Below are 27,565 nucleotides of genomic sequence, written 5' to 3' on the forward strand. Positions count from 1 at the left end.
ATAATACCTGGGGTGTTTTTTTTTTTTGCGGTACGTGGGCCTCTCACTGTTGTGGCCTCTCCCGTTGCGGCACACAGGCTCCGGACTCGCAGGCTCATTGGCCATGGCTCAAGTGCCCGGCCGCTCCACGGCACGTGGGATCTTCCCGGACCGCGGCATGAACCCGTGTCCCCTGCATCAGCAGGCGGACTCTCAGCCACTGCGCCACCAGGAAAGCCCTCTGGGGTGTTTTAATTTAGTTTATGTTCAGTTGTATAGTTTGAAACCTAGAGCCTTGTGCCGGATGTTTCTATGGAATTTTGGAGCGCTTCTTGTTTGGTTCTGTGTGCTCCTTACCCATTCATGTTTATATCTTGGATCGAAAATACCAAAAGATATATTCAGCATTCACGAGGGTAAGTTTAGAAGAACCGAACAATTAAAATACCACTTTTTCCTTCTTTTGCAAAGAAGAAGCGCTATGTAAACAAGCAAGAAATAAGAGGAGTCGGAGTAGGATACGTCAGTTGGACACAAACATAGAACGAAGAACCCTTGGAGAGCTCCGGAATGTGGGTGAAGGCTCCACAGCAGCGCAGGGTGCTTGGCCGTCGGTGGAGTCGCCCCAGGCCGCCCTCGGGGAGCAGAGGCAGAGCGGGCCCCCGCGGGGCAGGTCCCAGTGGAGGGAGAGGCACAACCGCATGGAAAGAGATAGAAGGTAATGCGTGCTGTCGGTGGTATACAGTTGTCCTAGACGCCAAGCTGATGAGAGTCAGTGCTGGTAACAGGCACCTTTTTGTAGAAAACAATGGTGCAGGCGCTTCTGTGTTCAAGGGAGGGAAAGCTGGCAAGAGTCAGTGGTCACCTTGCTTTGCTAGGTGGATGGGGGTAGCCAAGACCACCCCCAGGTTTGAAGATTCGTTAAGAGGACTCATGGCTTTGATTTATTTTGGGCAAAGAACCCAGCAAAGTCAGCAGAGGCGCATGGGGAGAGGTCTAGGGGCCCCAGGCGCCAGCTCCCCAGAACACCTCTCAGTGGAGCCACTCAGGATGCCTGTCACCCCCCAGCACTGGTGACATGTTCCCGGACAGCAAAGCTCCTTAGAGACTCGGGGCCATGGATCCTACTGGGGGCTGGTTGTGGGGGGTATTCCCTAGGTGGCACGCGGCCAAATCCCAGACGCCCAGAAGGAAAGCTGGTGTTTAGCATAAGCCAGTGACCAATGGTGGTGGGAACCCCCCCGAAATCTAAGTTCCCAGGTGCTGGCCGGGGCCCCCTTCCTGGGAGGGAGTCCGCCTGCACACTGGGTTACTCCGTTTTGCTTGGTTCTTTTAAGGATATTGAAGAAGGAGGAAGTTACAGCTTATATAAGTTGTTTTATCTGTGGATTTTATTTGTGCTGTTCTGTGTAGAAGCAACAGGTGGTTACTTTTTCTGTTATAGCTGGGTACGGGATGATTCCCTAACATAGAGTTAATTAACTTAGTCATTTATTGAGTACTTTGTACCGGTTTCTGTTTTAGGCTCAGGAAATAGAGCATTGAGCAAGACAAATATTCATCTCTGAACCTACAGTGTGGAGCGGTGGAAATTTATTTCTTTAAAGGGATATATTAAAGCTAGGCATCTAGATCCCTTTCCTAAGGGTGTGTCCGCACATACACGCCAAATGATGGGCATCACTGAACTCACCGTGAATCATAATGGGCATGGTTTATATTTATTTAATAAACACTTGCTGAGCACCTACCGTCTGAAGAAAAGCCTTATATGTACTACGTGTTGACGGTAAAAGTTTAAATTCTTGCTCTGCTCTTCTCTAGTTTAACAACTTCCTACACATTCTTTACCTCTCCACCTGAGTCTCTCGTCTGTAAGATAGGTATATTACCTAGTGCGTAGATGGGACACAGGAAGTAAAGGAGCTGAAATGTAGTGTCTGGCCCAGTGCCTGCAGTTACAGAGCATCTAGTGAATTCCTGCTGTTGTTGTTACCTTAGAAAGTTGCTCTAAAGTTCTGAGCGTACAGGTGGGGAAATAGAAACAAGGGCCGTATTATCTGAAGGTAATACGTAAAAGTTAAAGATGGTCTAAGACTCCAGTTGTGATGTAAATCATCCCTAAAAAGACCAGGTTTGGGGATATTAACCGGCTGGTAGCCTGTGGTCCTTTATGAACCGGGACCCCTGGAGGATCAAAGCTGTGAATCCTAGCTTCTGTGACTTTCTTGGCACCTGGAGGGCAGGTGAGTGAAAGAATGTCCTGCCCAGAAGAAACGCACACACAATTTTGCGTCCAGTTTCAGGGGGTTTGGGTCCATCCTTGGTCTAGAGACTTGGACCTGGTCCTTGCTCCTGGCCCAGGAGAAGTAAACAGGAAACTTTCCAGGGAGCGCAACTGGGCTTAGTGGGCCACTGAAGTGGGGCTGGCCGCTGTAGATGAGGCCTTAGTGAAGAGCGTCCGGGTTTTGCTGCTGGTCCTGGCTGTCGTGTAGTCGCTGCCATTGACCGCAGCACGGGCCTGGTTAGAGAACCGAGCTGAGGCTGGCACTGTAAACGTGGAACCTTTTGCAAAAGAGCCTTCCGTATCTAGATCCTGGGGCAGCGGCCGGCCGAGCGCCCCAGGCCGCCTGGAGTGAGGCCCCTGGGGCTGAGTGCTAAGAGTTTGTCTTCTCCGTTTCCCTTTTCTGTGCCTATGGGCATTTCCATCTTGTGTATTTCGTAAGTTCGTCAAGTTCCTTATTTTCCTTGTATATTTAGTTGCCTTTGAAAGCGATCCCTGTGTGCAGTTTGTGCTGATTGGATCATTTCTGGTTATTTATAGTGTGGTTACTCTTTAACATTAATTTTTAGCGATAGACTTGGTTTATTGTAAAAAAATAAAGCTTTTCTTTTTAAAACAATGATTTAATGGTTGGCTGTGTGTACGTAATAGTGGTAAACTCTTATTTATATGATTCCTTCAAATATGCTGAAGGTGTTTACAGCAATAAAAAAACTTAACTGTCACTATCTCTACTCAAAGATTAAATGGGTTAAAAACTTCCGGCCATTAATTTTTATGTGTCTTAGGCTTCCTGAATATTTGTGAAATTTAGTTACATTGAAGTTGTAGATTGTTTCTGGGTCGGATTACAAGACCCATCAGGAAACAGGCTGAAGTGACGTCAGTAGCAATTTGGGGGGGAATTAGAATGTAGGTAGCTTAAACCCTTGTGTCCTTCCTGTTTCCTTAGTGACTTTCCCCCTCTTCCTTGCATGAACATTTTGAAAGATGTGATACGCAAAAGTCTTCCGTGATTTTCCTAAATTATTTCAGTACACATGTCATCCCACAGGTCTGTTCCGACTCTACCCAGGCTTGTGTCCCAGACACTGGGGGCACCTTGAATAAGACAGAGACCCCGTGGGCTGGAGGGAAGCGGCTAAGAGGTCGAGGGTGAATGGACCACCTCCATCCCGGTGTGGGGTCTGGTTGACAGGCTGCAAAGATGGCTCTCCCTGCTGTGCAAAAGGGAGACGGGACTCCAGGAGGAGAGGTTGGGGGTGGGCAGGAGTGGAGAGACAGAGCCTGGTCAGAGGCCGCAGCCGCTCTGCTGAGACTGGCCAGGGCCCGCGGTGCTGGATGTAGGGCTGCTGGGCAGAGGAAGTGGGGATCACGGAGGGGCGTGTGGCTGGAGCAGGTGGGCGGGTGGCGCCGTTTCCTGAGATGGGAAGACGTGTGGACGAGCAGGATGGGGTGGGGCGGAATCCACGTTCTGTGTCCGACGGGCTAGGTTTTCAGTGCCCAGGAGGCGTCAGGTGGAGAAGTTGAGAATGAGTAAACGAGTCTGCTAGCAGGTGGTTCGCTTTGTTTTATTTTTCTAATGAGCACAGAGTTCACTGAACACCTGCCCTCCCCTCACCTAGTGTGAGCCGTCAACATTTACCATGTTTAACACACACGTGCACGCGCACAGCACAGTTTCAAAGACAATGACAGATGCCATGACCCGTCACCTCTAAATATTTACGCCTGCGTCGCCCACGTAACGCCAGTGCCGTTTTCACACCTCACAAGGTCGATAGTCATTGTCTCGTACCATCTACTACCCAGTCCGTATTCCCATGTCCCCCAGATGTTCTAAAGGTGACTTTTATGGCTGCGTGTTTTTCCAAACCAGCACCCAGCCATGCTCCTGTGTTGCCTTCAGTGACGTTTTTCTGTCTCTAAGCTATAGCAGTCCTTCCTACCCCACAGTTTCTACTACGGCACTGAGATTGTGAAGAGATTGGGCCAGACAGGTGCCTGTAGAACCCAGGATTTAGATGATTCGTTGTATTTATTTATGGTAATTAAAATTTTTATAGAATTTTAAACTTGCAGGAAAATTCCAAGATGAGTGCTAAGAGCTCCTTGTGTGCCCACCCAGCTTTACCCAGAACCCCCAGTTGTTCACATTTTGCCCCATTTGTTCTGTCTCTCGCAGTCTCAACCATTTGATGGTAAACTGTGGGCACCATGCCCCTTGATACCCAAACACTTCAGTGTGTGATTTTCAAGAATATTACATTATCTTACATAACCAGAATACAGTGGCCCAAATCGGGACACTTCACATTGCTGTAATACTCTTATGTAATTCAAATTTTGCCTCGTGTCCCAATAACATCCTCTACACCATTTTCCCCCGTCCAGCCCCAATCCAGGATCACTGGTGACACAGTTGTTGTGAGGTGACATTTTGGGTTCATGACCTTGAACCCTAGCCAGGCTCTGGGGCTGTGGGGCAGTCTCTCACTCTCTGGGGCAGTGCTCCCCTCTCCTCTGTCGTGTCACCATCAGAGTCATTGGGCAGGACGGTGGCGCTGCCCCCCTGCTTTGTCTTCCCTCCTCCACCTGAAGAGGGGCTGGGGGCCGCCCCGCACCCACTTGTCCTTGCGCACCAGCCCCAGTTACCAGGTGCAGCTGTACTATTGCTTCTCCCTTTCCTGTGCAGTAGGAATTCTGTCCTTTTTATTTTAAATTTATTTTATTGAAGTATAGTTGATTCACAATGTTGTGTTAATTTCTGCTGTAGAGCCAAGTGACTCAGGTATATATATATGGATATACACATATATATACACACACGTATATATATATATATATATATATATATATATATATATATATATATGTATATACATACATACATTCTTTTTCATATTCTTTTCCATTATGGTCTATCACAGGATACTGAATATAGTTCCCTGTGCTATAGAGGGAACTGTAACCCTATATAGGGTTAGGACCTTGTTTATCCATCCTATATGTAATAGTTTGCATCTGCTAACCCCAAGCTCCCACTCCATCAATCCCCCACCCCCACCCCCTTGACAACCACCAGTCTGTTCTCTATGTCTGTGAGTCTGTTTCTGTTTTGCAGATAAGACTGTTCTTTGTAAGGACAGCATTTTATCTATTCCTCCCATTTATTTATCACATTGTGATCAGTGAAGATGGCAGTTTTTAAAATCTTGTTGAGACTTCCATTGTGACCTCTTATGTGGTCAATTTTTTAAAATTCTGTGTTTATTTGGAAAGGATGTGCATTCTCTGTTAGGCGAATTCTGTATGTTTATTAGGTTGAGGTTACGAATTGTGGTTCAGGCCTTTCCTGTCCTCTCTTGTCTGTCAGACCTGTGGTTCTGAGAGCCCCCGTGGCATCTCCCGCCGTGACTGGCCTTGTCCCATCTCTGTGGGGCTCTCAGCGTGGCTGAGTGTCGGGGGCACACCCTCCCACCTGGGCCCCGAAGTTTGTCACCCCTCTTGGTTTCATTAACCCTTTTCCTTTAAGTCTCTCGTCTCTCTGTACAGATGACACCAGTTTTCTTCCTCTTCCTGACTTCCTGGTATAATTTCTTGACATGTAATTGGAACAGTCTTTCTTTTTCCTACGAAAAATAGTTTTTATTATTGACCTTCTCCTATTTCCAAATTTAATGTGAATATCCAACTTTGACCAGAGGTCATCTCAGGGTGTCTGATGAGTTGTAAAAATCCCTTCAAACTCAGCTATTTCACTTAAGTTTCATTGAAATAGACGCTACTTGAGAGAGCAGAGTAACAATTACCAGCTTCCCTTTGAGGCAGTCAAGGGCGGGAGGTGTCCACTTGTCTCCCTCTTTCACGGTCACCCCAAGTTCCCATGAACTGAGTCGCAGGGACCTCGTGAGAGTCTAGACTGAGCCACACCTTAACCCCACTGCTGGCAGAAGTATTCAAAATAAAGACGGGTGCCCAGGGCTATCCACCTCATTTTATGACGATTGTTTAGAAAATCTCTTGAAGTACTTTCTTACATCTGAGAGATGATTCTTGTCTTCCTTCGGACTTCTATTTAGGTATTCTCAAAGGTAAATTCTACCTTCTCCAATATAGGCAAATATTTTATAGTTGGGCTTTGGGTGTCAGAATATAGACACCAATATATCAAACCATGGTTCATCTTACATTGCATTAAGACCCGTTGAAAATCTTTTATTTATTTATTTTTTTTTTCCTATTCTTTTTGCGGTATGCGGGCCTCTCACTGTTGTGGCCTCTCCCGTTGCGGAGCACAGGCTCCGGATGCGCAGGCCCAGCGGCCGTGGCTCACGGGCCCAGCCGCTCCGCGGCATATGGGATCCTCCCAGACCGGGGCACGAACCCGTATCCCCTGCATCGGCAGGCGGACTCTCAACCACTGCGCCACCAGGGAGGCCCGAAAATCTTTTAAATTTGGGGAAGGAAATTAGAATGTATTTATGTGCAGATATAGCTTCTGAGCATAGACAGTTGTTGCAAATGGCAGATGGCCTTGGTTGGGATGCCACTTAGCGTGTGGACAGGTGGAGTGCTCCAGCCGTTCCAGATGACTCAGAAGTCAGTGCAGTGGCAGCAGAGAGAGCGCTTATACTTCCCTTCCTGGACACAAATTAAATATAAACCTATTGTAGTCCAGCAACAAAGAGGCAGCACAATTCAAAAATGGGCAAAGGACTTGAATAGACATTTCTCCACAGAAGATAAGCACATGGCCAATAAGCACATGAAAAGATGCTCAACATCACTAATGATCAGGGAAATGCAAATCAAAAGCACTTTAATGGATGTGAGATAGCAGTTCACACCCATTGGCTGTGGCTCTTAGAAAAGAAAATAACAAGTGTTGGTGAGGATGTGGAGAAATTGCAGCCCTCGGGATTGCTGGTGGGAATGTAAAATGGTGCAGCTGGTGGTTCCTCAAAAAGTGAAACACAGAATTACCATATGACCCAAAAGAATAGGAATTACCCAGAAGAATAGAAAGCAGGGACTGAAACAGATATTTGTATACCAGTGTTCGTAGCCGCTTTATTCATAGTCACCAAAAGGTGGAAACAATCCAATCAACAGACGAATGGATAAGCAGAATGTCTGTACAGCCAATGGATTACTATTCAGCCATGAAAAGGAATGAAGTTCTGACACATGCCTCACAATATAGATGGACCTCCAAAACAGGCTGCTGACCGGGAAAAGGCAGACACAAAAAGACAAATACTGTATGATTCCACTTACATGAAGTACCTAGAGTCATCAGATTCATAACGTCAAAAAGTGGAATGAGGGGGGCCAGAGACTGGGGGAGGCAGATGGATGGAGGGAACATGTTTCACAGGGACAGAGTTTCCGTTTGGGGAGATGAGAAAGTGCTGCAAATAGATAACGGTGATGTTTACACAACATTGTGAATGTACTTAAGCCACTGAATTGTACACTTCCAAATGGTAAAAAATGGCAAATTTTATGTTATATATATTTTACCGCAATAAAAACATATAAACTTAGACTTAATTGTGTAGGAATGCTGTGCTTAAAAACAAAAACTTACAGAAATGTATACATGCACAAAAACGGAGAGGCTAGAATAATGAACTCCTGTGTGCAATAACTCAGCTTCAGGCATAACTTTGTTTCACCTATACATCGCCATCCTCCCACCGTCACTGAGTTCTTTTAAAGCATTTCCAGATGTCATATCATTTTCCTTCACAAATGTATCTCTAAAAAGAAAAGGGCTGTTTAAAAGCACAATCACGTCATCATCATCTTCCTTAATCTCCATCCCTGTCCAGATTTCTCTGATTGGCTCACAAGTGTCTTTTTACTGTTGACTTACTTAAATCAGTATCCAAAGACTGCATTTGGTTCATAGCTCTTAAATACCTTTTAATCTGTTATGGCTCCCCTTTCCTATTTTCCTTGCTGTTTGTTTATTGATGAGGCTGAATGGTACTGAACCAGTTGTGGGTCCACTTGCCTGCACACAGTAAAGCCAATTTGCTGCCACCAGTTGCGGTGAAAATAAGTTCAGCGTTTCTTGCAGGTGCCAAACAAGCAGTGTGGGCAGCTATTGCTCAAAAGACCTGAAGTTCTTGTTTGGCACCCGCAATAAAAGCTGCACTTTCTTTCACTGCAAGCCAGTGTCTCTAGATTGGCCTTACTGTGCGTGGGTGAGTGGACCCATCATCTCGGCCCCCCGCGTGCCTGCATGCCTTGCTTTTAGCCGCCCTTTGAGCCAAATTCCCAAAGGAAGACAGGCACAAACTCACCTCCCACCCAACACGACGCCCACCTCGCCACTGTCCCCGCCCCCAGGAGAGGGGACCGGACCCTCCATCACTTCTGGGCGGGCTGCCCGGTCCTGCAGACCATGGGAATAAGGCCGGCCATTCCCGTCGCATCCAACGCGACCAGGGACGAGCAAGGAGGAGAAAACAAAAGCGTGCGGTGGATAAACACGCAGGCATGTTTCCATCAGAAGCAGGATGAGGCGCGGCTGTCACAGCCGTCACTCCTGGTGGCAGCCGCTGCGCTGGTACCGACGACGACCCTCCTCCATGAACCCGTCCACGCTCCCTGGGCCCCCGAGCAGCTGCTGGGAGTCCGTGGCCTGGTGGGTGACCCAAACCTTTGCTTCTGCCGGGTCTGAGCCTCAGCCGTCGGGCCCGAGGGCATCGCTGTGGCTGTCCACCGGCCTGGAGGACGAAGAGGACCTGGGTTCTCCGGCTCCTCACCCTGGACAGTCGGGCCCTGCCACCCCTGCTTTGGGCCTGAAGAGTCCCAAGTGGCCAGGCCACAGCCTCCCGCGACGGCCCCAGGAAGCCTCACTGCGTCCCTGCGAGGAAGCTCTCTTCCCCTCGGGACTGAGCCCTCTAGATCCGAGAGTCACAGAACAGGAAACACAGATTCTGCGGGGCATCAGGAGAGGTAATAGATAGAGGGGCCACCGCATTCGCACCCCTTGATTGCAGATCCAGCAATCCAGATCGCAGAGCTGGGTTCTAACTGGGCCGTTGGGCCAACCCCAAACAAATGTTCCATGATTTCCCCAGAGCTACGTAGTCCCTGCCTTCATGTTTCCAAGAAAGGTGCTTTAGCCCTGGATTTTTTTTTCCAACCTCTTTATTGGAGTATAGTTGCTTAAAATGGTTTGTTAGTTTCTCTTTTATAACAAAGTGAATCAGCTATCCACATGCACATATCCCCATATCTTAGTCATGGATTTTAAGGAAATAAGATCTGTGACCTTTAGAACGATTTCTTGTTGTATTCAACAAACATTTATTGCATCCTGTGTGCCAAGCACCCTGGTTGTAGCAGGGACCAGAAGGGTGGCCTTCCCAGCCCTGGAGACGTGTGTAATGGGGTCCTGTGAGGGTCGGCAGCCATGTCCCTGGAGCCTGGGGCCCCTTGTTGGCACTTGAGGGTGGCGTGTATTGACCATACACGTCTCCACGTCTAGTCCTCTGCTCTCCCATCTTAACACGGCAGAGACGTCTCAGGGGTCGCCTGGGGAGGCCCAGCCCCAACCCTGTTGTGAAGCGTTCTGCCTAATGCATTTCCTGAGCACCTTCTGTTTGCTAGCTGCCCGTGTTCTTGCAGACTTAGGTTAGCAGTGAGTTTAGGAATAAGGTGTATCTTTAATTTCCTTCTGATTTTCCACCGAGAACTGTCTTCTATTAGTATTCGATTAAAGTCAGGCTGTTCCAGGCGAAGCGAGTTATGCTCTGATAAGAAAGGGCAGAATTAAAAGTTGGGCAGTGGGCCCCTCCCCTGATTGTCTGCTGTTACCGGGGGTCACCATTTCTTTCTGGCGAGCAGTGCCCCTCCCAGCATGTATGCGTGTGTGAGCATCACCATGGCTTGTGGAGGAAATGCGTCACTGGAACCTGGACACGGGGCGACGCCCAGTGCTTCAGGTGGCCCTTCGTGTGGGTGGGGTTTATCTTCTTGGTGAGGCGGGGAGGGTTTGGAGTGGGGACTCGGCTCCCGTTTTCTTCTTGGCGGTGGAGTTGTGGGTCCTGCTGTTGACACAGGAAGTCTCTCCGTGACTGAGCACAGGGTGCCTTATAGGCGCGGAGCCCCTTCCCTGGCAGCCCGCGGACTGGGTCTTTTTTGTGTGTGTTTTCCAGATGTTCCAGGTACTGATTGTTTTTTATTTCTGTTAACATGACGTGTTTTACCTTTTTTATACACGTGTTGCAAGCTACCAAGTGACTTCCGTTTGGCTCTTACAGAGCGAAGATTGAATGTTTACAGGTCAGTTCACTGTTGTCCTTGGGTCCCTGCAGTTGGCACTGTGTCCAGTAGAGGCCTGATTTCTCATACAACTGGTGGCTTCGGGAAGTCCTTTAAGAAACACTTTCCTTAAAGAGTCCCTTTTGCATTTCTTCTTACTTAAATGGTGGCGTCAGGTACAGTGGAAACCTAATGTTACTCTCTTTAAGGCCAGCATCAAATGATGTGTGTTAATTCCACTGCAAAGGCTGTGTGACTAAAAGCTAATGGACATGTACTATTTGGGAAGGAGGAGGCCTAACGGTCTACATTGAGCTCCGTTGATCTTAAGCTCCCACACTTCCTGGAGTCTCTCGCTTAGGCCTTTTTTTAAAAAAATTCCAAACTCTAATTTATCCCCCTGCCCGAGCATGCGGGCCGTGGGATACACTTTGTTTTCTATGTCTGAGTCTATTTCTGTTTTGTAATAAGTAAGTTTATTTATGTCAGGTTTTTTAGATTCCACATATAAGTGATATATATTCGTCTTTCTCGGATTTCATTTAGTATAATAATCTCTGGGTCCATGTATGTTGCTGCAAATGGCATTTCATTATAGCTGAGTAATGTTTTGATGTATACATTAACCACATCTTCTTTATCCATTGCATCCATCAGTGGACATCTAGGTTGATACATGCCCAGGACTGGGATTGCTGGATCATACAGCAACTCTAGTTTTTAAAGGAACCTCCGTACTGTTCTCTTCATTTTATTTTTTTGAGTAGTGTAGTTGACCCTTGAACAACATGGGTTTGAACGGTCCGGGTGCACTTACACAGGGACTTTTTCCAATAGTAAATAGTACGGTACTGCACAGTCTGCTGTATACGGAGGCCAAGTATAAGTTATACACGGGAAATGGATGGGAGTCCAGTTCCTGCATTGTTGAAAGGTCACCTCTAATTTTGAGGGTAAGTAGTTGCGTGAAGTTGAATAGGTAATTGTACGCATTTTAATAAGAATTGTTGTAGCCGTGATTGTACAACCTACTTAGTCGGTGTGATTATCTTGGTTGTAATTTGTGAAGCAGAAGTTTCTCTCTTGAGTGTCAAACTTAGGTGCTATGGTTTTGTTTTTCATATGCTGATAGAGACACTCAAGAGGTATTTAATACACCTTTACTACAGGAAGGGAAGTGAGGTTCTCCCCCAATGTAAAGAGAGCTATACTGTGTATAGGTTGCAAAGATAACTTTATATATAGAGAAAATTAGGATATAAAGAAAGGATATAAAATATGAAAGGATATAAAGAAAGCAGAAACCCCAGAAATGGCACCATTTGGAAGCCCAGTTACAGCTGTGGATGTGTTTGTGAACTTGGTTGGGGCAGGGTGGGGGTGGGGGTCAAGATGTGCTGGGAACTGTTACCTGCTGGCTTCGCTCAAGGGTGTGGGGCTCTTTCCATGGCAGGGGCTGTGGAGTTCATCATCCTTTAATTACAGTCTTAAAGAATTGCATCATATGGCTGTTTCTGGGTTTTTCTCAAGCTGGTCGCCTGGTGATGGACATTGGTTTGTGTCCCTTAATTTTTTAAAAAAAAAAGGCATGCTGGGAGCCCCCTTACAAATGACACAGGCTATTTATCATACTCTGACTGGCACTTGACACGATGGAGTTTCACAGTTGTCCCCATTTCCCTGGGCAGCACACCTAGCTGTTAGGTTTGCAGTTGGGGTTGAAGGCAGGGACACCCTGGTGTGAAGCCTGCCTTCTTCCGTGGTGCTGCCCCTTGAGCCTCCCAGCCCCCTCTCTGCTTATCAGAGGACTTACCCTACTTGTTAGTGTGTGGGTGTGGTCATGCTGTGGTCAGCGGAGGAGGACGCTGGGGGCTGCCTTGGTCAGGACTTGGCATGCTGAGCCGGCACAAGGAGTGGTCCCCCTGAAATGCCCCCAGTGCCCCATGGAGACAGGGCTAGGTCAGTGCTAGCCATTGACTCTTTCGGTTTGTTAGATTGTAATTTAAACAGTATTTGTGTTTTTAGTAGTAAGGTGGCTTTCTTCTGCACTTTCGCGACCCGGGCAGTGGTGGCAGGAGTCGGAGAAGTTGCCTCAAGTTGAGCTCTGCGTGGATCTGTAAAATCCTGTTTTTATTTAATAACTGCTTTATTTAAGCTTGGACCTTCCCCACTGCCCCCCAAAGGTAGACATTGGCCTCTTCTAATCTCAGAGAAAGAAAGGAAGATTCCGGCTCAAGTATACAGTTGAATTCTTGACGTTTGCATTTCCACGGTCTCCAAGCATTACTTTTGCCCCTTGGCCTGTGGCATGAGATGCAGCTCCACTCATGAAGCACGTACTTGTGAGAAGCAGCAGGCCTTTGGTTTCTTCCTCCAGCCATTTTCTCTTTGGACTTGAGTGGCCGTCCTTCTGAATGCTGCCGTTTCATAACCGGTGCCTTCTCAGTCATCCGAGGAGAGGTGGGGAGGGTCTGGGAGAGCAGCCTCCTGGAGCGTCACTGTCACGGCCCTTCCGTCTCACTGGCCCATCAAGAGCAGCCCTTTGAAGTAGCCAGTAGTGTCAAGTCTGTGCCGTTGGCCATACTCAGACTGACCCCTTTGCACCTAAAATTAACAAGGACCCTAGAGGGCTTTTGTTTATGTTGTGTCTATTGATATTTTCCATATTTGGCATTAAAAATGAGACATTTAAATATACTTAAAAATAATAACGTAAATAACACTTTATGGAAACTGTGTTCCAAAAGAAAAACAATTTAATGAGAAAGGTAGTGTTGTCCTAGGGTTTTGCAGGTCTCCTGAACGTCTGGCTTAAGCGACAGTAGCCGGATTCTCTGGTCTCCTTCGTCCTATCTCTGTCATTTGGCTTCTGAGAAACCACCACGTCTCTGCCCTTAGTGTTGTGCAAAGAGTTTGACCTTGGGGGGGGCTCTCCTGAAAGGCCCGGGGGCCACACTTTGAGAACCTCTGCTGTAGGTCATGGTTAGAAATGCTCTTGTTGTTGAGAAATGGGAATTTCAAAAGGCAGTTGACTCTGAACTTTAACACCTGGGGAAATGGGTTACCTTTAAGAAGATAGGCAATGTTTTCAGGGGGCCCTCCACCACGTTCTCGCTTTTTGGGAAAAGCGTGGACTATCTGGCTAGTTTGTGGTCCCCAGTGAAGAGGGTTCAGTGCACACGTCCCCCTCAAAGTGGACCGGCGGGAACCAGAGCCCCAGAGTACAGCCGGGGTGCGCTGTGGGTGAGGAGGCCCCAGGGGTCTTTGGGCCTGAGGGAACGGTGGCATTTTGCCTTTATCGTAGGCTGTCTCACCCACAGCCTCTCACCGCATCCTTACCAACAGCTCTTGCCGCAGCGAGACACGGTGCACCAGGCCTGCACTGGGTGCTACGGGTGACACGGGGATCTGGCAGCAGTGCCCCCGTGGGTGCTGGAAGGGAGTAGCCAGCCCGGGTGCACTCGGGGCCCAGACAGACCACTGCGGACATGAAAGCGGTAGGGTGGGTGGTTAGGGGGGCGGAGCTGGAGGATCAGGGTCCCTAGGAAGCAACCCCTGAGGTGCCCAGCAGGGCTGACTGTCCTGGGGAGCGACTTACTGTGCCCAGGTCCCGTCTGTGACCCTCCCTCCCCCCCACCTCACAGTCACACCCTCTGTCTTGGTTGGGGAAGGATGGGGGAGGCTCCCGTTTGGGGGCCCATCCCAGTGTTGTCCTGGGCATTTAGCCAGACCTGCCCCATCTTGCAGACTCGGTGAGGACAGGAGCCTGTGCAGTTCAGAGGGTCCCTAAGACCCTGGCGGGGGCCTTGTCTTACAAGCACCAACCCCCAGGGTGTAGGATTCAGAGAGTCCCTTGCCAGTGTTTGAAGCCATGTCTTCTTGTTCCTTGAGAGACAAGAGGGAGCTGCCTCAGTGCCCTCGGGCTGCCGTGGCAAGGACCACAGGCTAGGAGCTTTGACACAGTGGACTTGATTTCTTGCAGCTCTGAAGGCGGGAGGCCCGAGGTCAAGATGCCGGGGCAGTTGGGTCCCGGTGGCAGGGCCAGGCGGGCTCTGGGGCCTCTTTTCCAGGGCAGATATCCCATTCAGGAGGGCTCCGGGGACACAAACGTGCAGACCCCAGCAGGAGTCCATCCAAGGGAGCAAGCGGTTCCGTAGAGGACAGGGAAAGCCTCGTTGCCTCCACCTTAACCCTGGACGCATTCAGGTGGCTCTGCTGGTTGTTCCTGAGGCGCTTTTGGAGAGCTGCCCACCGAGGTCACAAGCCTGTGTTTTCACTAGGAAGTGGATAGAGAGAAACCAGAGTGCCCGCTGCCCGCCCGCCAAGGGGGAGCTGGGGTCCCGGCCTCACCAGAGCTTTGCCGAGGCACCAGTCGTGGCGAGCTTTTCAGCCACAAGGTTGACTTTTTGTCTGCACAGACCCGTGAAGCAAAAACACCTAAGAAATTTTGAACAGCAGGTGGTTCCTAGATTTCTCTCTGTAGTTACCACTTGAGAAGCTTATCGTGCTGTGGGTCCTTTTGCTTCAGTGGAATTTGAATGACAGTGTTACCTGGCAAGCAGCAGACTTTGGATTGGCCACCTAAAGGACTGCAGTGCCACTGGGGCAGTCGAGTCAGGATGAGCGTGGGGTCGCTGAGAGGGACCGCTGCCAGGGCGGCAGGATGTCGCATGTCCTCTCAAATTCCTGGGCGTGGCCTCGTTAGTGACTGTCCCATTAATAAAAACGGAATTGTGCAAGAGGCTTGTGAACTTGTGAAAGCTTGCTGTTTTCAGTACTTCATAGAACTTTCAGCACCTTCTCAATGCCTCCTCATCCCCAGCAAAGGATTCGTCATGAGACGGACGACTCTTAACGTGAAATATCAGTAACTGTGAACTTTGGCCCAGCCTGTTAGAACCATAAGTTGAGTTAGCAGAGTCCGAAATAATGAGGTTACGTTGTAGCATTGGATATAATTTGTGACCGAAATAATGAGGTTCTGTTGTAGCACTGGATATAATTTGTGACCCGCAGGTTAGAATTGTTTCAAAATTAAAAGTGTTAGCCTTGAATGTTGTTTCGGGGTGTGAGATTCGGAGGACCACCTTGTTTTGCCGCTAGGTGGGCAGGGCAGGTGCACGCTTGTGTGTTATGTTTTTGAGAAGCCGCAACTGTTTTCTCGTGTTTGTTGTGCTGTGAAAATAGGAGCTTCATTGTGGTTCTGTATGACATTTTAAAGTATCTCAGAGAAATGAGTCTCCAGTCCATAGAACTAAGCATCTTCAGAGGGGTAAGATGCGGTTACTTACCTGTGGCGAGCTTTGTAGTAGTGGAGCCTTCAGATTTACGTGCTTGTAGAGTCGGGCAGCACCCACGTTGTTTGTTTGGGGAGCGTATTTTGGGTTTTGCTCGAAAGAAAATCACTTCTGGCAGCTTAACGTTTTCCAAGGGTTGTATAGTCTGAAGGGAAGACGAAGTGGGGCTTTAGAACAGTTTTGTGGAAGCAAATGTGTCCTCTCCTCGGACACTGGAGTGCGGAGTCGTGTGAGTGCTTGGCGTGTATCCAGAATGTTCTTGAGCTACCGGAAATGGGGTGTTTTGAAACCCTTTGGAGGCGAAGAGCTCAGAAGCCCTGTCCAGGGTCACAGTCGGCCTCGTGAGCCAGCCCTGCCGGGTCGGCGTTTGCACTGCTGGCACAGAGGTTCCCGGTAGTGCCCCTGAGGGGCCAGAGGCGCCCGCAGCCAGGGGCCGCAGAGCAGTGCCGATGGACTGCATTTTTCAGGTGGTGTGTGTCAGGCGTTACCTCGAAGATGCACAGTGTGAGACTCGAGGAAATCAGCTGACTATATTTGTTACTGATGACAAAATTCCGGTGTTAAAGGAAAATTAGCATTTGGAAAAGCTTTTATCTGCCACCCTGAGCTTGATGGCTTCCCAGTAATGAAAGACATTTCAGGAGATGGGCGCTCACATTAAGAGATGCGTCTCACGTCGTCTAATGAAATGTGCCAGCGTGTGGACTCTGCATGTGTCCAACTGGCCACCGTGCACATAGGCAAAAGATGTTTTCAGAGTGCGTTACGACGCAGGAAGGTGCGGAGCATTCATGGCTGTGGTTGCAGATTCGTGTCACAAGTGGTTTTCACGGCACTGCGGCCCGTCGAGGTTTGATGTGGTATCAGGGAACATCCACAATTCTGAAAGCCTTTCTCAGGATTAATTTTGGACATACATATCCCACATGAGCAACCGCTCTTTGGGGTCCTCAGTTTTTAGGGGTATAAAGGGACCTTGACAGCAAAACGTTGGAGAGCTGCCTGGGAGGTGGTGGGCTGCTTCCTGCCCTTGGGTGGCCTGGGGGAACCTAAGGTTTCGTGTTGGTGTTCCTAGGTCTGCTTAGGAAGTGGAGCCGTTTTCAGCTGAGAGGACATTTGCACTTAGAAATGTAAAGATACAAAACTATCTCAGTGCATCATGTTCGCCTCCAGGTTTTCTTTTTCCCAGTTTCAGGGATGACCGCCCACCGTTCTTTTCCTCTGGGGAAAAGTTGTTACTAGTACGGTGTGACCACCGTTTGGTGACCTGCCGTTGTGTGTGGACCCACATTTTAAGTTGTGTTGGGAACAGAACACAATTCTTCTCTTTTAACTTTTGCCTTGATCATAGGGGTTTGTTTTTGTTTCGTGACGTGAAATTTTACCTTAGAATTTCTGGGAAGAAATTATGGAAGCGATCTTGCAAATGTAAAATCAAAAAAAAGAACCAAAACGAACCAGATGATCTAAAATGATATGATCTATTCTGAATAAAGTACTTCATTCCACTTAACAGAGATAGCTGGAGTTTCCTTTTCTGACGATTCAGAAGTCAAATCCAGAGGCATGGGTTTCTTCTTGGGTGGGTGGTTCAGATTAACACAAACCTTAAAAACTTGTAAATTCCTGAGACCATCGTACTTTCTTTGCTTTTATAAATGTTCACTGTTTTGAACAGTTTCTCCTGAGAAGTTTCTCATTTTGAGATGGGTTGACCATATGTGAGAGAGGTGGTGGCCGGCCATGGGGGGCCGGGGGTGACCAGAGTGAGATGGTCGCTATCTCTTTAAAAGGAGGTGGGACGGAATGTTTGCTCTGAGGTCACCCAAGGAGACCACAGTTACAGGGGAGGCAGTTGGTGTGAGGTGAGGAAGAGGTGAGTTGCGGGCAGGGAGTCCTGGGTCTAGAAAGCAAAATGTGTTAAAATGTTAACACTGCGGACTTACCTAGAAACAGAGACACATTTGTGGAGCAAACTAGGTATCGTGATTGAATGAGGGCACAGGAGGAGAAACGTTCTTTAAATATGTCAATACACATAGATGAGCTGTACCCTGGTGATGTTCAATCATCATCACATTAGTCCTCTGAAATCTTCCTTAGATTTTTAACTAAAAGGCTGACATAGGTATAGTGTTCTAGGGCTTCCCTGGTGGCACAGTGGTTAAGAATCCGCCTGCCAAGGCAGGGGACACGAGTTTGATAGGTTTGTAGTTGGGACTGAAGGCAGGGACACCCTGGTGTGAAGCCTGCCTTCTTCCGTGGTGCTGCCCCTTGAGCCTCCCAGCCCCCTCTCTGCTTATCAGAGGACTTACCCTACTTGTTGGTGTGTGGGTGTGGTCATGCTGTGGTCAGCGGAGGAGGACACTGGGGGCTGCCTTGGTCAGGACTTGGCATGCTGAGCCGGCACAAGGAGTGGTCCCCCTGAAATGCCCCCAGTGCCCCATGGAGACAGGGCTAGGTCAGTGCTAGCCATTGACTCTTTCGGTTTGTTAGATTGTAATTTAAACAGTATTTGTGTTTTTAGTAGTAAGGTGGCTTTCTTCTGCACTTTCGCGACCCGGGCAGTGGTGGCAGGAGTCGGAGAAGTTGCCTCAAGTTGAGCTCTGCGTGGATCTGTAAAATCCTGTTTTTATTTAATAACTGCTTTATTTAAGCTTGGACCTTCCCCACTGCCCCCCAAAGGTAGACATTGGCCTCTTCTAATCTCAGAGAAAGAAAGGAAGATTCCGGCTCAAGTATACAGTTGAATTCTTGACGTTTGCATTTCCACGGTCTCCAAGCATTACTTTTGCCCCTTGGCCTGTGGCATGAGATGCAGCTCCACTCATGAAGCACGTACTTGTGAGAAGCAGCAGGCCTTTGGTTTCTTCCTCCAGCCATTTTCTCTTTGGACTTGGGTGGCCGTCCCTCTGAATGCTGCCGTTTCATAACCGGTGGCTTCTCAGTCATCCGAGGAGAGGTGGGGAGGGTCTGGGAGAGCAGCCTCCTGGAGCGTCACTGTCACGGCCCTTCCGTCTCACTGGCCCATCAAGAGCAGCCCTTTGAAGTAGCCAGTAGTGTCAAGTCTGTGCCGTTGGCCATACTCAGACCGACCCCTTTACACCTAAAATTAACAAGGACCCCGGAGGGCTTTTGTTTATGTTGTGTCTATTGATATTTTCCATATGTGGCATTAAAAATGAGACATTTAAATATACTTAAAAATAATAACGTAAATAACACTTTATGGCAACTATGTTCCAAAAGAAAAACAATTTAATGGGAAAGGTAGTGTTGTCCTAGGGTTTTGCAGGCCTCCTGAACGTCTGGCTTAAGCGACAGTAGCCGGATTCTCTGGTCTCCTTCGTCCTATCTCTGTCATTTGGCTTCTGAGAAACCACCACGTCTGTGCCCTTAGTGTTGTGCAAATAGTTTGACCTTGGGGGGCCCCTCCTGAAAGGCCCGGGGGCCACACTTTGAGAACCTCTGCTGTAGGTCATGGTTAGAAATGCTCTTGTTGTTGAGAAATGGGAATTTCAAAAGGCAGTTGACTCTGAACTTTAACACCTGGGGAAATGGGTTACCTTTAAGAAGATAGGCAATGTTTTCAGGGGGCCCTCCACCACGTTCTCGCTTTTTGGGAAAAGCGTGGACTATCTGGCTAGTTTGTGGTCCCCAGTGAAGAGGGTTCAGTGCACACGTCCCCCTCAAAGTGGACCGGCGGGAACCAGAGCCCCAGAGTACAGCCGGGGTGCGCTGTGGGTGAGGAGGCCCCAGGGGTCTTTGGGCCTGAGGGAACGGTGGCATTTTGCCTTTACCGTAGGCTGTCCTCACCCACAGCCTCTCACCGGATCCTTAGCAACGGCTCTTGCCGCAGCGAGACACGGTGCACCGGGCCTGCACTGGGTGCTACGGGTGACACGGGGATCTGGCAGCAGTGCCCCCGTGGGTGCTGGAAGGGAGTAGCCAGCCCGGGTGCACTCGGGGCCCAGACAGACCACTGCGGACATGAAAGCGGTAGGGTGGGTGGTTAGGGGGGCGGAGCTGGAGGATCAGGGTCCCTAGGAAGCAACCCCTGAGGTGCCCAGCAGGGCTGACTGTCCTGGGGAGCGACTTACTGTGCCCAGGTCCCGTCTGTGACCCTCCCTCCCCCCCACCTCACAGTCACACCCTCTGTCTTGGTTGGGGAAGGATGGGGGAGGCTCCCGTTTGGGGGCCCATCCCAGTGTTGTCCTGGGCGTTTAGCCAGACCTGCCCCATCTTGCAGACTCGGTGAGGACAGGAGCCTGTGCAGTTCAGAGGGTCCCTAAGACCCTGGCGGGGGCCTTGTCTTACAAGCACCAACCCCCAGGGTGTAGGATTCAGAGAGTCCCTTGCCAGTGTTTGAAGCCATGTCTTCTTGTTCCTTGAGAGACAAGAGGGAGCTGCCTCAGTGCCCTCGGGCTGCCGTGGCAAGGACCACAGGCTAGGAGCTTTGACACAGTGGACTTGATTTCTTGCAGCTCTGAAGGCGGGAGGCCCGAGGTCAAGATGCCGGGGCAGTTGGGTCCCGGTGGCAGGGCCAGGCGGGCTCTGGGGCCTCTTTTCCAGGGCAGATATCCCATTCAGGAGGGCTCCGGGGACACAAACGTGCAGACCCCAGCAGGAGTCCATCCAAGGTAGCAAGCGGTTCCGTAGAGGACAGGGAAAGCCTCGTTGCCTCCACCTTAACCCTGGACGCATTCAGGTGGCTCTGCTGGTTGTTCCTGAAGCGCTTTTGGAGAGCTGCCCACCGAGGTCACAAGCCTGTGTTTTCACTAGGAAGTGGATAGAGAGAAACCAGAGTGCCCGCTGCCCGCCCGCCAAGGGGGAGCTGGGGTCCCGGCCTCACCAGAGCTTTGCCGAGGCACCAGTCGTGGCGAGCTTTTCAGCCACAAGGTTGACTTTTTGTCTGCACAGACCCGTGAAGCAAAAACACCTAAGAAATTTTGGACAGCAGGTGGTTCCTAGATTTCTCTCTGTAGTTACCGCTTGAGAAGCTTATCGTGCTGTGGGTCCTTTTGCTTCAGTGGAATTTGAATGACAGTGTTACTTGGCAAGCAGCAGACTTTGGATTGGCCACCTAAAGGACTGCAGTGCCACTAGGGCAGTCGAGTCAGGATGAGCGTGGGGTCGCTGAGAGGGACCGCTGCCAGGGCGGCAGGATGTCGCATGTCCTCTCAAATTCCTGGGCGTGGCCTCGTTAGTGACTGTCCCATTAATAAAAACGGAATTGTGCAAGAGGCTTGTGAACTTGTGAAAGCTTGCTGTTTTCAGTACTTCATAGAACTTTCAGCACCTTCTCAATGCCTCCTCATCCCCAGCAAAGGATTCGTCATGAGACGGACGACTCTTAACGTGAAATATCAGTAACTGTGAACTTTGGCCCAGCCTGTTAGAACCATAAGTTGAGTTAGCAGAGTCCGAAATAATGAGGTTACGTTGTAGCATTGGATATAATTTGTGACCGAAATAATGAGGTTCTGTTGTAGCACTGGATATAATTTGTGACCCGCAGGTTAGAATTGTTTCAAAATTAAAAGTGTTAGCCTTGAATGTTGTTTCGGGGTGTGAGATTCGGAGGACCACCTTGTTTTGCCGCTAGGTGGGCAGGGCAGGTGCACGCTTGTGTGTTATGTTTTTGAGAAGCCGCAACTGTTTTCTCGTGTTTGTTGTGCTGTGAAAATAGGAGCTTCATTGTGGTTCTGTATGACATTTTAAAGTATCTCAGAGAAATGAGTCTCCAGTCCATAGAACTAAGCATCTTCAGAGGGGTAAGATGCGGTTACTTACCTGTGGCGAGCTTTGTAGAAGTGGAGCCTTCAGATTTACGTGCTTGTAGAGTCGGGCAGCACCCACGTTGTTTGTTTGGGGAGCGTATTTTGGGTTTTGCTCGAAAGAAAATCACTTCTGGCAGCTTAACGTTTTCCAAGGGTTGTATAGTCTGAAGGGAAGACGAAGTGGGGCTTTAGAACAGTTTTGTGGAAGCAAATGTTTCCTCTCCTCGGACACTGGAGTGTGAGTGCTTGGCGTGTATCCAGAATGTTCTTGAGCTACCGGAAATGGGGTGTTTTGAAACCCTTTGGAGGCGAAGAGCTCAGAAGCCCTGTCCAGGGTCACAGTCGGCCTCGTGAGCCAGCCCTGCCGGGTCGGCGTTTGCACTGCTGGCACAGAGGTTCCCGGTAGTGCCCCTGAGGGGCCAGAGGCGCCCGCAGCCAGGGGCCGCAGAGCAGTGCCGATGGACTGCATTTTTCAGGTGGTGTGTGTCAGGCGTTACCTCGAAGATGCACAGTGTGAGACTCGAGGAAATCAGCTGACTATATTTGTTACTGATGACAAAATTCCGGTGTTAAAGGAAAATTAGCATTTGGAAAAGCTTTTATCTGCCACCCTGAGCTTGATGGCTTCCCAGTAATGAAAGACATTTCAGGAGATGGGCGCTCACATTAAGAGATGCGTCTCACGTCGTCTAATGAAATGTGCCAGCGTGTGGACTCTGCATGTGTCCAACTGGCCACCGTGCACATAGGCAAAAGATGTTTTCAGAGTGCGTTACGACGCAGGAAGGTGCGGAGCATTCATGGCTGTGGTTGCAGATTCGTGTCACAAGTGGTTTTCACGGCACTGCGGCCCGTCGAGGTTTGATGTGGTATCAGGGAACATCCACAATTCTGAAAGCCTTTCTCAGGTTTAATTTTGCAAATACATATCCCACATGAGCAACCAACCGCTCTTTGGAGTCCTCAGTTTTTAAGGGTATAAAGGGACCTTGACAGCAAAACGTTGGAGAGCTGCCTGGGAGGTGGTGGGCTGCTTCCTGCCCTTGGGTGGCCTGGGGGAACCTCAGGTTTCGTGTTGGTATTCCTAGGTCTGCTTAGGAAGTGGAGCCGTTTTCAGCTGAGAGGACATTTGCACTTAGAAACGTAAAGATACAAAACTATCTCAGTGCATCATGTTCGCCTCCAGGTTTTCTTTTTCCCAGTTTCAGGGATGACCGCCCACCGTTCTTTTCCTCTGGGGAAAAGTTGTTACTAGTACGGTGTGACCACCGTTTGGTGACCTGCTGTTGTGTGTGGACCCACATTTTAAGTTGTGTTAGGAACAGAACACAATTCTTCTCTTTTAACTTTTGCCTTGATCATAGGGGTTTGTTTTTGTTTCGTGACGTGAAATTTTACCTTAGAATTTCTGGGAAGAAATTATGGAAGCGATCTTGCAAATGTAAAATCAAAAAAAAGAACCAAAACGAACCAGATGATCTAAAATGATATGATCTATTCTGAATAAAGTACTTCGTTCCACTTAACAGAGATAGCTGGATTTTCCTTTTCTGACGATTCAGAAGTCAAATCCAGAGGCATGGGTTTTTTCTTGGGTGGGTGGTTCAGATTAACACAAACCTTAAAAACTTGTAAATTCCTGAGACCATCGTACTTTCTTTGCTTTTATAAATGTTCACTGTTTTGAACAGTTTCTCCTGAGCAAGTTTCTCATTTTGAGATGGGTTGACCATATGTGAGAGAGGTGGTGGCCGGCCATGGGGGGCCGGGGGTGACCAGAGTGAGATGGTCGCTATCTCTTTAAAAGGAGGTGGGACGGAATGTTTGCTCTGAGGTCACCCAAGGAGACCACAGTTACAGGGGAGGCAGTTGGTGTGAGGTGAGGAAGAGGTGAGTTGCGGGCAGGGAGTCCTGGGTCTAGAAAGCAAAATGTGTTAAAATGTTAACACTGCGGACTTACCTAGAAACAGAGACACATTTGTGGAGCAAACTAGGTTTCGTGATTGAATGAGGGCACAGGAGGAGAAACGTTCTTTAAATATGTCAATACACATAGATGAGCTGTACCCTGGTGATGTTCAATCATCATCACATTAGTCCTCTGAAATCTTCCTTAGATTTTTAACTAAAAGGCTGACATAGGTATAGTGTTCTAGGGCTTCCCTGGTGGCACAGTGGTTCAGAATCCGCCTGCCGAGGCAGGGGACACGAGTTTGATCCCTGGTCAGGGAACTTAAGATCCCACATGCAGCAGAGCAACTAAGCCCGTGTACGACAACTACTGAGCCTGTGCTCTAGAGCCCACGAGCCACAACTACTGAGCCCGCGTGCCACAACTACTGAAGCCATGCGCCTAGAGCCCGTGCTCCACAACAAGAGCAGCCACCGCAATGAGAAGCCCATGCACCACAATGAAGAGTAGCCCCCGCTCACTGCAACTAGAGAAAACCCACGCACAGCAACAGAGACCAACACAGCCAAAACTTAAATAAATAGATTTAAAAAGAAAAGAATTTCTAAATAATGACTTTCATGTGTAATTTTTTTGTTCATCTTTTCATGTTTTGTTCCTTTCTCTCTGTCTCTGGGTTTTTACTGACCTGGGTCCGTCTTAAAAGTACGATTGTAATTGGAAAGCAGCTGGTACCAATGATCAGTTTTGAAACCCTCCTTCCCACTGAGGCCTCTGCCCTCTGCCCACCAGCTTCCTCCCCACCAGTGCGCAAGCGGAGGCCTTTCCGGCCCCCTGCTTTCAGAGTGTAGTCAAAGTATCTTCCCTTCTTTAAAAGTCCTTAAGGAAGCAGGGGACTTTGTTTTGTGGATATTGTTTGTCGACTCGCCCAGTGTCTTTGTGGGTCATGTAATGTACATTCAAATAAGAGATTGTTTGGAAAGCTTCATGCCTTTTTTTTCTTAAACATGATTTTAGTTATAGTTGCTTTAAATCTTTAAGCGGTTTTGTTGTCTTCTTTTAGGAGCTTACTCCGTGGTGACTGTCTCGAGATAATCTGCATTGTAATCTGTGAATAGTGACCGGCAGCAGCAGGGTTTCGGGGCTTGGCGCTTCCCTTGGACCCCACAGTTGCATCGGCCAGGTTTTCATTGTTTCTGGGAAGTCGGAAGAAGCGCCCAAGCTTCCGTGTGGGGCAGGTAACGTGGCAATAGTGTTAAACGCCAGCAACACAATTTTAAGTTTTAATGTCATGTTTTCTATTTCAAAAGCGGCATTATATGTAAAGAAACTGATGTGACATTAGTATTTGTTTGCAGTGGTTTAAGCTTTAGCCCAAGATTTCTTGAAGAGTGTCTAATTGTGTGTTAAGAATCTGATTCGGAGTACTACTTTATTTTTACATGGGTGGTTTCTTTAGTGCATTTACGATGACGTTGTATGTTGTCTCTGGTGAGAACTGTGTTTTGTAGAGGAGAGTCCTTCCTGCAGAAAGACTTGGGTGACCAGGACAGTGGCGTGGTCCTTGGTGGCACAGGTGCTGATGTCACAGCTACTCCTGCAAGCTTCCAAGTGGCCTGGGAGAGTGTGGGTCCAGGCCCAGGGTGGGGGAGTTGCAGGCCTGGACATGGAAATGGGAGGTGACCATACTTAGTGGGAACCAAAAAGAGAGTTCAGTTACGTGTGATTTTTAATTTTGTATGTTTTCTGTTTGAAGGTTTCCATTCTGTACTAGTCCTTCCCCTGGGATGGCTCATGGCATAAAACCTGAGTCATCGTTAGCATTTAAATGTAATTGAAGCCCGCGCAGCTTGGGAAAAACTTCCCAAGGTCTATACTATCTTTTTCAGGCTTTTTCATTTTAAACAGGAGTGAAGTTTTCACAAACACGACCGTTTAAACAGTCTGTTAGAAAGAGGAGAGAAGAAATAAATACCACCGGTGCTGCGTGGGTCAGAATTTTCTCAGTGTCCTGATCGTCTGCTGCTGCAGACCCTGCGTGCAGAGCTGGATGGGCCCATCTTGTGTCAACACAGTCGTGGCTCGGGAATCTGGGCAGGGCTCAGCGGGGGCTGGGTGTGGGTGTTCAGGGTCCGAATCCCCCATCTCCACGTGATCCCTCCAGCAACGTGGTCAGACGTCTCACACGCAGCTCGGGGCTTCCAAGCACTAGGCCCAGAGCCAGCACGGCGTTCTGTCCACCGAGCTCTGCGGGCAGAGCCAGGTGGGCCCCGCGTCTCTGTGCGGGCGAGGCCGAGGCACCCGCCACCCTGTCCTGTCCTGGCAGCACTGCTGCTCGCTTCCTCTTTCCCCGCTACCTCTTGTCCAAATCCTCGTCCTCAGCAGTTGACAGATGCACAGATTTGGTTTGTTAGCTGTGTGTTTCTGCTGAACATTAGCTCCGTAACTGTTACACTTTTCTTCAGAGATCACCTTGAATCCTCTCCGCGCACTTTAGGAAAAGCCTTCGGTTTTTGTAGGTGGAGAATTCTTGCGATTCACTGTGTCTGGGTTTCCTCCGTGTGGGTGGTGCCCCTTCTGGTGCACTCTCGTGGCTGGTGGGTGCCGGTCCTGGGCCTGGACCGCGGCCCTGGCTGACGCCTGGCGTGGTTTGGTTGCATTTCCCTGTTAGGTATGGACGAGGAGGATGACCCGAGTGGTGAGGACGCGCCCAAGGCCATCAAGCCCACCAGCAAAGTGTTCAGGAAGACGTGGAGGTTCCGGAGGAGCACCATCGGCAAGCGCGAGGGCGCCGGGGATGCGGAGGTGGATGCCCTGGAGCCGCTGCCCCGGCAGCAGCAGAGCCCGTCGCTGCGTCGCAGCGGAAGGCAGCCGAAGCGTACGGAGCGGGTGGAGGAGTTCCCGACCACGGTCCGGCGCCGGGGCCGGAGGGGCACCTCCGTGTCCCTAGAGGCCTCAGAGGAGCCGGCGTCCTGTCCAGTGACAGAAGCGGAGAGCGCCTCCGAGGGGAGCATGGAGAGCACCTCGGACGGGAATAGCGGTCCCAGGTCTGGCTGCACGGGTGCTAAGGAACGAACGGCCTCCTCGGTAAAGGCCAGAGGGCGTGGCGACGAGATTGACACCTCCAATAGCCACAGTGACGGTTTGACTTTGAAAGAACTCCAGAATGGCCTGCGGAGAAAGCGCGAGCAGGAGCCCACCGACAGGCCCCCAAAGGGCATCCAGAACCGTCTGAGGAAGAAGCATCGGGAGGAGGACCCGGTGGAGACCGTGGATGCTGAGGCAGGCGATGCGATGGAGGGTTCGCGGCCCGTCCCGCAGGAGCCGGAGGCCGACCTGGGGGCTGCGTCCCAGGTGGCGAAAATGGACAGAGAGAGCCAGCTGGAAGGGAGGGCGGCCCCAGGGGGGAATGCAGAGGAACCCGGAGACGCAGTCCGACACAAGCCCGCATGTGAGGTGTACGACCCCAATGCCCTGTACTGCCTGTGCCGCCAGCCTCACAACAACAGGTGGGTCGTGGGGGGATGAAGTGGCTGCCCAGGCTTCCGGGGGGGAGTCCGAGGTGTGGAAAGTGCCAGAGAGGGTTTTCCATTCGTCTTAGTTTAGAGAGTCCCAGGGTGGCCTGAATGAGGGACTTGTTCTCTTGGGAAAGACGAGCAAGTCATTGTCAAAAAACAAAAACAAATATGGCATGGGTGGGCACTGCCAAGAGCCACACCCTCCACCGAGGTGGGGGCTGGCGTGGGACATTGGCTGCCTCGGTCCCAGCAGCCACGGACAGGGCGGCCTGGACCAGAGAGGATCTGCTGTCCCAGAGAGCTCGCTGGGTGACGCTGCTCCAGAGCGGCTGCGACTGGGCTGTGGTGTGGACGTTGGGGCAGCTCAGGGAGGGGGCGGGTAAAGGCATGGCTGCCCTCCTGTGGACAAGAACTGTGGTGTCCAGGGCAGAGTGCTCCCCTGAAAGAAAAGAGGAAGCAAATTTGATTGAATGTTAGTAAAATTGAGAGGGGCACGTGGATGCTCTTTATTC

At 49.7% G+C, this 27,565-nt stretch overlaps 1 protein-coding gene across 1 annotated transcript in view; it reads left to right on the top strand.

Moving 5' to 3' along the window:
- Positions 1 to 497: 497 nt before the first annotated feature.
- Positions 498 to 27,565, top strand: part of LOC309806867 (death-inducer obliterator 1-like) — a 57,149-nt gene continuing 30,081 nt past the window's right edge. Inside the window, 3 exon segments of the mRNA XM_082625881.1 lie at positions 498 to 697; positions 24,599 to 24,773; positions 26,207 to 27,044. Coding sequence (XP_082482007.1) covers positions 26,209 to 27,044 — 836 coding nt within the window. The 5' untranslated portion in view covers positions 498 to 697; positions 24,599 to 24,773; positions 26,207 to 26,208.

This window comes from Mesoplodon mirus (genome assembly GCF_964341445.2).
Source record: "Mesoplodon mirus genome assembly, chromosome: 6".
NCBI lineage: Eukaryota > Metazoa > Chordata > Mammalia > Artiodactyla > Ziphiidae > Mesoplodon > Mesoplodon mirus.